This window comes from Beta vulgaris, chromosome 4 (assembly GCF_026745355.1).
Source record: "Beta vulgaris subsp. vulgaris cultivar EL10 chromosome 4, EL10.2, whole genome shotgun sequence".
Classification (NCBI taxonomy): domain Eukaryota; kingdom Viridiplantae; phylum Streptophyta; class Magnoliopsida; order Caryophyllales; family Amaranthaceae; genus Beta; species Beta vulgaris.
The window spans coordinates 61,196,146-61,209,932 of record NC_079205.1 but is presented as its reverse complement, the minus strand read 5'-3'; the positions used below and the strand labels follow the sequence as shown (position 1 = coordinate 61,209,932).

Here is a 13,787-nt window from a genome sequence, read left to right as displayed (position 1 = left end):
TTGCGTCATGACAAATGCAACTAACGAAACATATAGTAACAAACAATCGACACAAAAATTAATGTGGTTAATTAAAAATGTGTTAGCTATGCACACAAGTAGAGGATAAACAATTTTATTAGGTTTAGGAGAGAGTACAAATTATAAAATACAGAGACAGGTTAATAATATGATTTATATAATTCCCTGTTAATTAACCTAAATAAATGAGTCTAAAATTTGTCTTGTAAGAGACCGCATACTTTTAAATTAAAATTAGGCAATGGTTAGCCCAATATTAAAAAGACAATTAGCCCAATAGTGACTAGGATAATTTCTCTAAGTGACGAGTTTAATCCATTTAGTGACTAGTTTAACTTTTATATTAAAATCATACCGTATCTTTTAATAATTTTTGATGAGTTTAAACCTGAAATTAAAACAGACTCAATATACTCTCTCTGTTTCAAAATATAAGGCACGCACGATGATTTTTATTTATCATATTATGAGAAATATTTGTGGTCAAACCAAATTTTCGTAAAGGCGTGAATGCCTTATATTATGAAACAGAGGGCGTAATAAACAGTTTGCATGAGTTTTTTTTGTTTTTTTTTATCCGCATGAACCACGAAGGCAGAGTACAAAGTACAAAGAAGGAAAGGAAGGAATTTGAACATGTGACCTATCGTTCACAGCACCTCAATCTTAATCACTAGACCAAAACATCCTTGGTTCTTGCGCAAGAAGGTTGGCTAGAAATTTTTTGTAAAAACACTAGCCCCGCTCAGTTCATAATGAGAATGTCGATGACACCAAAGGGATATTAAATGAATGGAATTGGGATATGGATGGAATATAATGAAATAGAGCCACTTTGAGGTTCCCTATGAAATGAGGCATGGAAGGGAGCCACTACGAAGAAGTTCCGGGAGTTACGAAGGAAGCTTCGAGCTCATATTGGTCATGGACCCGATTACTGAGTCTAATAAGTTCAATTGAAAAGAAAAAGTCTTATGTTCTAAAAGAACTTTTCGTGCGGTTTGCATGAGTTCATAGTCCATATAATATAATGCAGGAATGAAGTTCTCAGTTGATTCTTCCACACCCGTCCCTCACCCCCTAGGCCCCACCTTCACCCCGCCGAAAAAAATAAAGAAAATCCAACGTTATTTTTCTTAGAAATGACAGTTTGATATAGAAAGGAAAAATAATAATAAAAAAAAAAAGTGTTGGCGTTTTCATTTTCAACCTCAGTATGTTGGTTTGCCCCAACAAGTTCTGAACCAATTGGCGATGTAATCTTATAAGAAGAATCTAACGTTGGTCCATTTTGCTTCTACAGTTTTGAAAGTTAGGTGGGCCCCATTATTATGTTGATCCTAGAATAATTAATTTTGGTAGGCTGAGAAGAGGAAAAATAAAGAACAATGCTAAAAACAAGTGAAAAATATAGTTGCAACTCATGATGCAACATGAGATGCGATGAAATATGATAGTAACTTGAGCTCACAACTCTGTATATAAGTGCTCATTTGGACACTTATTTTCTACAATTTCCTAGTAACTCAGCTTAGCTTCATTCCCGACTTTTTTATAAAAGTCAGGACGATCAATATCTATCTATTTATCTGTCTGTCTGTCGATCATGCCTAGAGCACCAAGAGATCCACTAGTAGTAGGTCGAGTTATCGGGGATGTTTTAGATCCCTTTAGTAGGACTGTGAATCTGAGAGTTAGCTATAGCAATAGAGATGTTAATAATGGATGTGAACTTAGGCCTTCTCAAGTTGTTAACCAACCAAGAGTTGAAGTTGGTGGTGATGACCTTAGAACTTTCTACACCTTGGTAAGTTGTGTTTTTTTTCTTTCTTTCTTTGCATTTTCTATGTGTACATCTTCTTCTAACATCTACCATTTACATTATTTCATCAATCTTTTTGGTGAATTATTTGATAGGTATCCTTGTGTTAAATGCTGATTTTTTTTTTTTGATATGTAGGTTATGGTGGACCCAGATGCTCCGAGCCCAAGTAATCCACACTTGAGGGAATATTTACACTGGTGAGTAGATAATTTTAGTGATTTTACCTCTTGTACTTAGGCCTTGTTTGGTTGTATATAGGAAGTCATACTTCCTAGGAAGTTATTTTTTCCATGTATTTGAAATTCCTAAGAAGTGTAAAATTGTATTTGGTTGATAATGGGAAGTAGAACATCCCATGGGAAGTTCTACTTACCTAGGGGGGCCTAGGTAAGTAACTTCCTCCATTTTGGAGGAAGTAGAACTTCCTAGGAAGTGCAAATTCCTATGATTTTGTCAACCAAACAACTTCATATACTTCTACTTTCTAGAAATTTGTACTTCCCATGATTTGTTTTATCAACCAAACAACGCCTTATATAATAGGTTACTTAAACTGGTTATCATATGAAGAATATGATGAGTTCAAAAGACGAGGATGATAATGAGCATAGCCTATCACTATACTTTGTGTTTTCACCACCTTCTTACACCAACAAATTAAAGTTCCTTCTTCTTTTGAGGCTTGGGGGTGTTTGGAGTTCCTTTAACATCGTGCTCCTCTTTAGAGCATCGCTGTTTTGCACTTCCTCTGTTTTTTATTACATTGCAACATTTGACTAGTTACGGGTTTTCAATACACATTTTTTTTGTCGTGATACTCCACATAAATGATGTTTAGAATATACAAATCGTAAAAAAATCAACAAGTTCATCTTACACGTATGTTATTAGTTTAGAATTTGTTGCATGTATTAAAAGTCGAGGAAACAGGATACATGTAACTATTGCTTGTACGTAATATCTAGTTTGTTTTGTAGAAATACAAAATCCATGTATGATTGTTTTAACAACTGTTGTTTTACTGTTTCAAGCTCTTAAAAGAGATATCATGGATATTAGAGCATATACTCTATGTCTGTAAGTTTGCCGCTTCGTGGGAGTGAAAATGGAAATATCTTTTCATGATAGTTACTTCATGACAAATTATATACGACTATTGAGTAATAATATATTCTGTTTCTTCACTGATTATTCCTAGGAACAAAAGCACAATAAAACAAGATGATTTATCAAATCATTGACTGATTATTATTGCCAAACACCTGGCTCTTACATACTAGGAATAATATCAAAGACAATTTTTTTTTACCGTAATCTTATCTTCTTCCTTTTTTTTCATTTCTAGTACCTTAAAGCAAGGAGAAAACTTAAAGGAAAGCTTTGTTCTCTATTATATTGGGCAACATTTTTTTCAATTTTAATCGTTTTTTATTAGTCGCAACAAAATCTTTATATAGTAGGTTACTTTTTCTATATTTTTCTTCGCAAACAGGTTTTTTTCAAGCATTATATCTCTCGCCTCTTCACATAAGTCTCTTAAAATTCTCGTGTGTTATCTAGTTGTCTCCCATGTTGCTACTAGAAATAGACAACTAGTTAACGTCAAACAAGTTCATATCACGTCAGATTGTCAACCCTCTTCTTGTCCATGCACGTGTCCTTCTCTTTTTCTCCAAATTATTCTGATTTTTTTTTTTTAATCTTTTATCATTTGGTTTGATGCATGTACTCTCAAAGCTTCCAATCGTTTATATTATCGTTTGCTAACTGAATGCAATTTTATTTGTTTGTTATAAAGGTTGGTGACTGATATTCCTGGGACCACAGGTGCATCATTTGGTGAGTCTCCCATCTAAATATTCAAAGTTCATCAAACATTGAGTTTTCCTGTTGATACATTTTCAGATGCAGTTTTTAGACACAGTAGTGTGAGAATATCAGTTAATACAACATAAATTATTAGTATATATCTTATAGACTACATGCACATGTGGTTTTGTTGAATTCTAATGCTGTCTTTATTGGCCATTGAAGAGCATTGTTGCTGCTTATGACTTAGGCTACGTACCTGTCTTTGATACTCGTTACTCAGACTCTTCATTTTACCTCAATAATGCTTCAAAGATATATAAACATTCGACAATTTACTTTAGAACCACATGCATTATGTACGCAAAAAGTTATTCATGAAATAGCCGAATCTGACACTTGAACCCTTACAACGCTTACTGAAACCACCGGAAGGGAAGTGAAAGAATGGTGGGTGAAGAGAAATTAGGAAAGGGTAGTTAGTACTTGTATGAAGGAGGAAGGTTTATCAACTTTTTTTTTTTCCTGTATGACAAAGACCACACAAATGAAGAAGGGGTGGGGTAACTTTTTTTCCTCGTTAAACCAAACAATGAAATTAATTTGACTGTCTTTTCATGCTTTATTTTTGAAAAAGGAGTACTCTCAAATGCTTATCACGAATAGCATTAACTTTTGTCTTCCCTTTGTAGTTTCCTTAGTAAAATTTGAGGTTGTTTTTCAGCTTGTTTTGTAGATTATAAGGAAAAACTACTTAGTGCAAGTTAGATATGTTAAGCAAGAAAACAGATTGGTAATTCCAGCTCAAAGTTTTCATAGAACAAATACATCTGATTACAAAACTACGTGGCATGAAAAACTGTTCATTTCTTATACAAATTTTTATATATGATATATACTACTCATCTATGAAGAAGTCAGTACAGTTTTCGTACCAATTCAAAATTTGAAATGTAATAGATGTGTCTTGTCGATGTTTATTTCTTTTTTTTTTTACAGTGACGACTGACGAGGATATAAGATTAGAATATATGATTCTACGACAGTATGAAAGGACAAAAATTAGAATATTGATTCATTTTTATCGAAACTGGACCCAAAAATTAAAAAATCGAATTAGTTATCCTTATCAAAGGTGGACCCAAAATTTTAAGAATGCGCAGTGCACCTTTTGTGTATTGCACAAGTGGGTGGCAACTTTACAAAAAACAAGAAAAGATGCAAAGCTAAACAAAGTCTAACTCGATCAAGTCTTTACAGTCACCTTATTTTCCTACTAATATCTACTTAATTACACACTATAACACAGTAATTATCATACCTTCATATCCCTACTTTCTTCAGCTATATGTATAAACAAAGTTACATAAAACTAGTAATTTTGATTTGAATACTTTCGCAACATTACACTATTTTTTTTTTTTTGTGTGTAGGCCAAGAAGTTGTCTGCTATGAAAATCCAAGACCATCAGTTGGAATACATCGATTCATACTTGTGTTGTTTAGACAATTGGGAAGACAAACTGTTTATGCACCAGGGTGGCGTCAAAACTTCAACACTAGAGATTTTGCTGAACTTTACAACCTTGGTTTGCCTGTTGCTGCTGTCTATTTCAATTGTCAGAGGGAAGGAGGCTCTGGTGGAAGAAGGTTGTAAATTTACTACACTTCTCTTTCTTTCTACATTGAAAGAGATTTTATTAAATGCAAGTTTATCTGATGTCAAAAAAAAAAAAAAAAATTTACTACATTTTTTAAGCTTTTACTAATCGTATTTACTAAAATAAGTGAAAATAATAAAGAAAATTTGTCAGCAATTACCTCATATATATGACACTTTTTAGAAACAAAATACCGAATATGTTTCGCTATGTCACAAGCAACTACATTTTATGACCTTTTTACTAGAGTGATATCATTGATTTAATTTGACCTTTAATTGATCAGCATATGCCGTAAATTGGCCCTTGCTAATCGTAGTTATCACTATTTTCCATTTTATTGGCAAGTAGTGATAAAATCGAGGATCAATTTAGATAAATTATTTAGGTTAAAGGTAGTACTTACTCTAGAAGAAATGTCTTACAAGAGAATTATAAAAGATACTTGTTTTCGAAAAGTGATATTTATTAGGTACTTGATTTATAGACAAATTTTCCTGATAATAGTAGTTGGTTACTTGTATGCAGTAGTTAGAAGCTACCCTTTTCATGATTTTTCTTTACTATCATATGTGTGCCCCTTTCCCTCCAAAAAGTGCAATGTACAATTTCAGGGTCCTAAATAAAATATTACTTCTTGTCTTTTATATGATAAAATCTATAATTAGCTTGTAGTCATGCAAAAAGTATTTATTTGTTGAAGTTTTTGGGCTATAAATTCTTGTAATCTATCGCTAATTGGACCGTTCTTTATGCAGCCCAGTATTTATGGGCCTTTGACATTCACAGCTGACAATCTTTCACTTTTGTATTTGGGTCAACTTATTTAAACAAGGCCCAAACTTATGGGAGCTCTATTCATTACAAAAGTACTCCCTCCGTCTCAAAATATAGTTCTCATTTCCCTTTTTTCACAATAATTTATGCAAGTAGAATATAAGAGGGATATTAAAGATTTTTTGTTTATTTAAATAAATGTTGTATGGGAAAAGATGATTTTAGGAGAGAGAATGGAAAATAATTGGTGAGAGAGCATTAATTGTAACATTTTGGTTGAATAAAAAAAGGAAAAAACATAATTCAAGAAGCAAATAAATGATGGCACACGGTTTTTCTAGAAAAATTACGGAAAAATGTGGAAATAAAAATGGAAATGGGAACTATATTTTGGGATACCCAAAATAGAAATGGGAACTATATTTTGGGACGGAGAGAGTAATTTTTTGTAGTTCCAACTTCTGAGTAGCCCATTTCATGTTACAATCAAGGATGAATATTGCCAATCTTGAGTCTTGAATAATTTTGTTAATACAGTAGTATCTTAATCAAAAACCTATAAAAGTGAAACTTGAAGCTACTGTATTAACAAAATTATGATTTTATTGACATTACAATCATTTATGTAATACAAATTTCTGATATTCTAAGAACAATTTGAAAAAGACAACTTTAAAAATACTAGATTCTTTGTTGAATAAGCACCTTTATTCATGATGTATCCATGGCAATGACAATGTTGTCTTAGATGATGACTTGAATGCATTCATTAGTCACATACGCACAAAAATTTGGCTCTCCTTTTCAAATGGTGGTGGAGATTCTTGTGCGAGCCGCAAGCCCTATGGCGACAAGTAATCCATGATAAATATAGACTCAATAATCTTCACTGCCCTGCTGATCTTTTGAGCCCAAAATCCGGTGGGCCTTGGAAGCACATTTGCTCGACATTATTGGGCAATGCACTCACTGCCCACATGATTTCATCATGGGATAAACCACTCAAGAACATGTTTCCTAGAATTTTCCGCCTAAGCCCAAACCAAATGGGCGAAAGTAAAATCCCTGGATCGAGACGAATCTAACAAGATCCCACTTGACTATGTTTTTGTAGCTTGGCTTTAGCAAATTTTGTTTGAATTGTATTGGGGATTAATTGCTAGCTGTAACTCCTTCTTTGGATACTGATGGAGTGATGGGCAGATGCTCTCATCTTTAGCACTTGTACTAAAAATTCGGCTTTTATAGGCCTTACAATATAATAATAATCTTAATTATCAAAAAAAAAAAAAGTCACATACGCACGGTGTTATTTTCATATCGTACAACCTTAAATATTTATTACTTCCTCCGTTCCGTTTTAAATGAAACGTTTGCTTTTTCACGCAACCCAACGCGCTTCTTTAGTCATTAATATCTTTAGTTGTGTAAACGTAAAAAATATAAAAAAGTTATAATTTGATAGTATACATCGAGACGAATCTAACAAGATCCCACTTGACTATGTTTTTCTTTATATAATAGCGATAAATTGGAGTTAAAATTGATTAGTGAATAGTGTCATTTCATCCAATGTTTCATTTAAAACAGAACGGAGGAAGTATTAGTTTTCGTCTTAAGATTCTTGTTAAAATTGAGTATTAGAAGAGGGCAAGAGCATTAATCCAACTACCACTACATGGTCCTATTATTCTAAAATGCGTCGTACCCTTATATATGAAATGATGTGATAATTAATCATAGATGCGTATGTTGAGTATAATTTAGTTTAATTGAATGCATAAAATTAAAAAAGGGCATCACCCTTAATAACTACTAATATTATTTAACACATAGTAATTAAAATTACGGCGAATAAGTTTAAAATACATTTAATTCATAATATGGACATAAATACAAGCAAGTCCAACTTAGAAATGTATATAGCAAATCCAAAACACTCTTGGAAACCTTAGAAACATGAATATAAGCTCTCATAATACATGATACATAACCTTGCAATAATATACATATATAGTTGCAAGTAGATACTAATTAGTTCATACCAATAAAAACTACAAGGAACTAATTAAGAAGATAAGAAGTTGTGGAAAAGAGATTGAAATTTGGCCATCTCCTTATGTGGAAGAGTAACCAAAACATTAACCCCAGAGTTAGACTCATCAATATCAGGAAATAACAAAATGATGTCCTTCCTATGATACACCAATGGGCAACAATATTTTGGTTTTCCCCAAGGGTACTCAGCTTGATCAAACCCTAATCTCCACCATGAAGACATCAAGAACTCCCCATGTGGAAATCCTTTGTACACTTCACCCCAATCAATGGCTGATTTCGCGTATTCGTCGTTCATTCTAGCTCCTCCTTCGCTTACCAAGTGCACTAACTCTGATAATGAAGCTTCTTCTAATGTCTTACAATCAGTTGTTGCATATGCTGTTAATACTGCATTACCAACGAATGATGTTGGTAATGGTGGATTTAACTTTGGCCTAATATCAACTGCAAATAGCATGGTTGATAAGCTTTTTTCTTCATTCTCAGAATTAGATAAGGCCTTACATCGCCAAACTAGAGCTGAAACCACATTGAATCCTGTTATTTTGCCCTTCCAATTGGGTGGTCCACTTTTTGCCTTGGCTTTAAGGTTAGAAATGTCGTCTCCTGAAAGGTTGAATATTTTAAAGTCTAAGTCTTGACAGGTGGTATCAAAGACGTTACAGTTTTGCTCACTTTCACCATCTTGTCCTATTGGGATCTTGAGTTTAAGTAATTCCGGGTGTGGGAATGTGACTAGTGGTGGTGAACGAGCCGCGAGCAACTCCCGATTGTTGCATGGGATTACTGCTAAGGGTTTGTCTCCTGCTAAGGCTGCTAGATTTTGTAACAAGTATTTGATGCTTGTTCCATCAAATGTTGCATGGTTGGTTTGGAGACCCATTACAAAACCACCACATTTAAACGCCGTCATCTACAACACATATTTTTAAATCATAAACATTTCTTTGGAAATAAAAATAGATGAATATGTATAAATATTCAAAGTTGTGCATTGAAAAACATAAAAATTCCTTATAAAATAGTCAAAATAGAGAGCATATATATATCAGTCATATTTTGTATAACCCTTCCATGAATACTTTCATGTGAATTTAGTATCTACTGAGTGAAACTGAAAGTTACACATTTAATTACATGATGGTGATCACATGGTGCTCATGAGCAATGAAAATCATTAAAGTTATACTATAAAGACAACTAACAAAGAAAAAAGGGACATCTAACATACTCCCATCTTTAAAAGATAGTCCTACTTTGCTTAGTTATCTTTTTCATGCATATTTTTAGCACTATTTAATTTGCATACCCTATTTTTACAAAATATAAGCTTTCAATGATTTTAATATTTCACAAAACATAAGCTCCTTGACATATTTTGTTGAAATTTATTTTGTAAGTTGAAAATAACATACCCTGGGTTAGATAACACCAATTGAATTATTTTGTAATTTTTTAAGTTCTTTTTCATGAGATGTATATTATATTATTATGTAAGGTTTCAATTAGACTCTCTGCTATTGGTGTAAATACTACTTGAGACAGGTAAACAAGTATATATATTTTTTTGACCTCCACCTGGGACCTCTTTAGTAAGACGAAGGATTCAACTGGACCAATACTTTTCGCAGGTCAATCAGCCCAACTATACATGTAAACGCTTGAGAGTTGAGGGATATAAAATAATCTTTACTCTCATCCACAAGTAGGTAGTGGGATTCGAACTTGTGAAAAAAAAAACGAGCAAAGAATTTAAAGCTCTCAATTATCCTACCGTAAGTAGTATTTTCTTTTTGCCCTTTCACCATAAAATTGTTACTCCATATATATATCCTTTCATCCTTCTGTTTAACATAATTATAGGACTCCTGAATATCTAATATCTACGCCATAACAAAGATTCTTATCTACTAGTTCTAGCTAGGATTGTAGAGATTTTTTAACTTTTCTTATGTCGTATAGTTGCTGTTGCAATCAAAGATGTCCTATAAAGAAACAAGGTTGTAAGTACGGACATCATTCAACCTTGCCAAATTAAGAACAACTGAACAAGACATTTTTTTTACTCTTGTAAATGAAATTAATTTGATGATTAAGTTCAAGTGGTATTTTTCATATTAAACATATCAAAGAAGCAAAAAAATTTATCATTAAAACTTTATCACTATTAAAAGTTTAGCTCAAATAATCACCTCCTACCCCTCAAAAAAAAAAAAAAATCACTTCCTATCGTCATTTTTCATAAATTTGCTAATAAATTATTAAATGATGATGGTATATTACATATCGAACACTAGGTTTTTTATAAGATATGTACTACATTTTTTTTTTCCGTCACTACTCTTTCTTACATTAGTCTATCATAATTAAATTATCACTTTGTAAAATTTGTTTTCTTTACATAGTCACCCTTTAATAGAATCTGTATTTACTCCTCTTGTATATCTATTTTTTTATGCCTTTTTTTCATAAATCACAAGATTAGCATTAGACTCAAAATAATTTCGTATGGACCAGGTTCATATAAGTTTTTACAAGTTAGGTTGCATTCATTGAATGGAACTAGGAGGACATTCAAATTAACTCAACTGCAACAATTTTATGATTGATTTTTGTCCTAAACTTATACACTAGAGCTTAGAGATATAAGATGAGAAGCGATGTCACTACTTCACCACCTCAACCTCATATACATCGGTGTGATAATGTAAAAATATTTTACTTGACACAAAGAAAGCTTGACCACTAGTGCATTAGTTCCATGACAAAATATCAATAACCATCATAGCAGATAGCAAATTAGCAATAGCCCCCCCAATAGGTAGCAGCTAGTAGTAGTACTAGTACACAACTTATAGTGTCATTTTCATGTTAATTATATCTAGTCTTTTAAACAATGTTGTACTTTATTCCTCTTAGACCTTTTTCTGTTCACTTAATCATATTTTCAAACCTATATGATTTTCTTAATTTGTACTATTTTTTGAGAACTTTAATTATCAAATTAATCTTACCAAACTTATTTGAATTTGAGTCATTTTGAAAGCTAAATCACATACCTGAACAATGCAAAGAGGGTGACCATCAACTTCCAAGAGATCATCCATCTTTTTGGTTAAAAGTTGCTCAAATGATGGATTAGGGTAAACCAAATCTCCAAGTTCATCCAATGTATACTCACTACTAGCTATAACAAACCCAATCCCACCATTTTTGCAATCAATCTCGATACGACCATTTTTATGATTTAGTTTAACCCTCCCTGATAAGAAATAATAAGGCACTAATAACTTTTGTAGCGCGTTTTTAAGCTTTTCAAACGCAATTTTTGGTGGAAATTCAGGGTTTGAAGTGAAAAAATGTAGGGTTTGGACATCAAAGTTTAGGACTTGATCTATGTTTGATAAAAACATGGATTTTTCCTCACTTTCTTGGGGTGAGTAAATTAGACTTGAATCTAAAATTGTGACCTTAAGGTCTTTTAGTAGAGGTGGGGGAACTTGGTAAAGGGTACCCATGATAGTATATTGTTTTGTTATGCTATAAACTTACTCATTTGTTTGAGAAAGTAAATGTATATATGTTGATATTTATAGATAAAAAAAGTTAGCTAAGAAAGTCATGTAAATTCAAGAAGCAAATTAATATGCAAGCTGTTATGTACGAGACACTATAAAGACTTCTCATTGTCATACATCTCATACAAACAGACATGACTAAAAAAAAAAGCACGGATTTTACATATTTTTGTACCAATGGTCATTATAATGATCCATGCAGTTATTGTAACTAGTAAGTGTATGTACTGGTTAGTTGTATAGTTGAGTAGGTGGAGGGTAGAGAATGGATAGTGGTGAATTTAAGATGGACATAAATAATCACCAAGGATATATTTTTACAACTCATCATTTATCCCTTATTTACCCCTTTTCTAATTTGAAAAAAAAATTATGGAGGTAAGGTTATCAAGCCTTGTATGTGTACGAGGTACAGGTGGTAGCTCAGTGGAATAACACCCTGAATTTCAGGAGATGGTTCAGGATTCATATCCTCATCCTAAATATATGTTGCGCATTTACTTCTAGGATGTATAGCCTTATACCCAGCCTCTGAGCTGGTGTATCCAACAGACTAGTAGTCTAATATAGGTTGTTCTTTAGACCAATTATCTTTTTTAATAAAAAAAAATCAAGCCTTGGGTACTTCCACGTCCAAAATCCGTGTGAGGGTATTTGAGTCCATTAGATATAGCTGGATCAAGCTTTCATGATACTAGTATTAGGAAGTGATATGAAATAGTACCTGTAAATTGTGATGACAAGTAAAGATGATAATGAAAAATGAGAGATAAATGGTCAAAATGAATATTTGAAATTAAATCGTGTAATAGAATTAAAGTTGTACGTAAAAATATCAATGTAGACATGAGATATCATACACTCAAACTTAAACTTTCATTGTGCTCGTTTGTTCAGAAAAATGAATATTTGAAATTAAAATCATGTAATAGAATAAAAAAAGCATTTTAATTTATTATTTTATAATATTATCATATTTCTTTTTTTTTTTTAAAGAATATTATCATATTTCTTAATCCGTATATTATATAAACTAACATCGGCTACATTTGGAAACACTAGCTTTTTCGAAGGGGACACACTACTTACCAATAGTCTAATAACTCTATTTACATCTAGAACTCACTTATTCATGGAATTTGATGCTTTTCACAACCAACCAAAAAAAAAAAAAAAAAACTACTATTTCATCTAACCTATTGAATAATATAATTTTTATATATAAAAAAAAAAATCTAACCTATTGAATAATATAATTTTTATATATAAAAAAAAATCTAACCTATTGAATTCATTGCCGAGGCTGAAATCCCCTATGCCCATACGGCATACTCGCTTCATTTAGATCTCCTCTATTCCAATCAATTCCTTTAGCACAAAAACAATTAATGAATAAATAGGTGTCTTTCGTTCTTAAAGAAAGTTGGTGAACTTTAGTAGGAACATTATTATTCTGTCTTTCTTTCCCTATCTAAATTTTCTAGTCCTTGTCATAAGACTTTCTTTAGAGTAGACGAGCCAATTTTTCACCCATAAATGATAATTTTTTCGATCTATATAAATCACGACAGACAGTACAAAAAACAAAGTATCAACAAGGGGATGAGAAGTTTGAACCTATAATCGTATTGTTCACATCATCTTAATTTTAATTGTTAAGCCAAGACATCTTTAGATATCCATAAATAATAAATCCTTATTCCTTGTGTTGTTGTCTGTTTTAAGTTTGATGTTAGCTTTTCCGTGGAAGTTATTGTCGAGGCAGAAAATTAAAGGGAAAAACAATAGCCAGCCATATTATATGAAGCCATAAAGTAATGTAAAAACTCCCTTCAACAAAAAGGTAATGTTAATTACCAAACCAAAATCGCATTGCAATATTAAGTAGTATGATCCAGTGCGTGTATATAATATACTTCTTCTGTCTCAAAATATAATTCCTATTTTTATTTTGAGAGTCAAATTCTAGAAAATTTGGCCAAATATTCTTACTAATGTATACTTCCTCCTTTTAAAAATAGTTGCACAATTTCATATTTTTACATTTGTCAATGT

The 13,787-nt window shown here is 32.1% G+C and overlaps 2 protein-coding genes across 2 annotated transcripts; one reads left to right on the top strand and one right to left on the bottom strand.

Annotated features, from left to right (window-relative positions):
- Positions 1-498: 498 nt before the first annotated feature.
- On the top strand, positions 499-5,963 carry LOC104890180 (protein HEADING DATE 3A). Its single transcript, XM_010675569.4, has 4 exons — positions 499-1,828; positions 1,982-2,043; positions 3,645-3,685; positions 5,089-5,963. The coding sequence occupies exons 1-4, from the start codon at positions 1,628-1,630 to the stop codon at positions 5,310-5,312; spliced, it is 528 nt and encodes a 175-aa protein (XP_010673871.1). The 5' UTR covers positions 499-1,627; the 3' UTR covers positions 5,313-5,963.
- A 1,935-nt stretch (positions 5,964-7,898) lies between these two features.
- LOC104890181 (acyltransferase GLAUCE) lies at positions 7,899-11,738 on the bottom strand. The gene is made up of 2 exons (XM_010675570.3): positions 11,214-11,738; positions 7,899-9,067 (listed from the first exon to the last, which is right to left on the bottom strand). Exons 1-2 carry the CDS (start codon positions 11,670-11,672, stop codon positions 8,162-8,164), a joined length of 1,365 nt encoding a protein of 454 aa, XP_010673872.1. The 5' UTR covers positions 11,673-11,738; the 3' UTR covers positions 7,899-8,161.
- Positions 11,739-13,787: the final 2,049 nt, after the last annotated feature.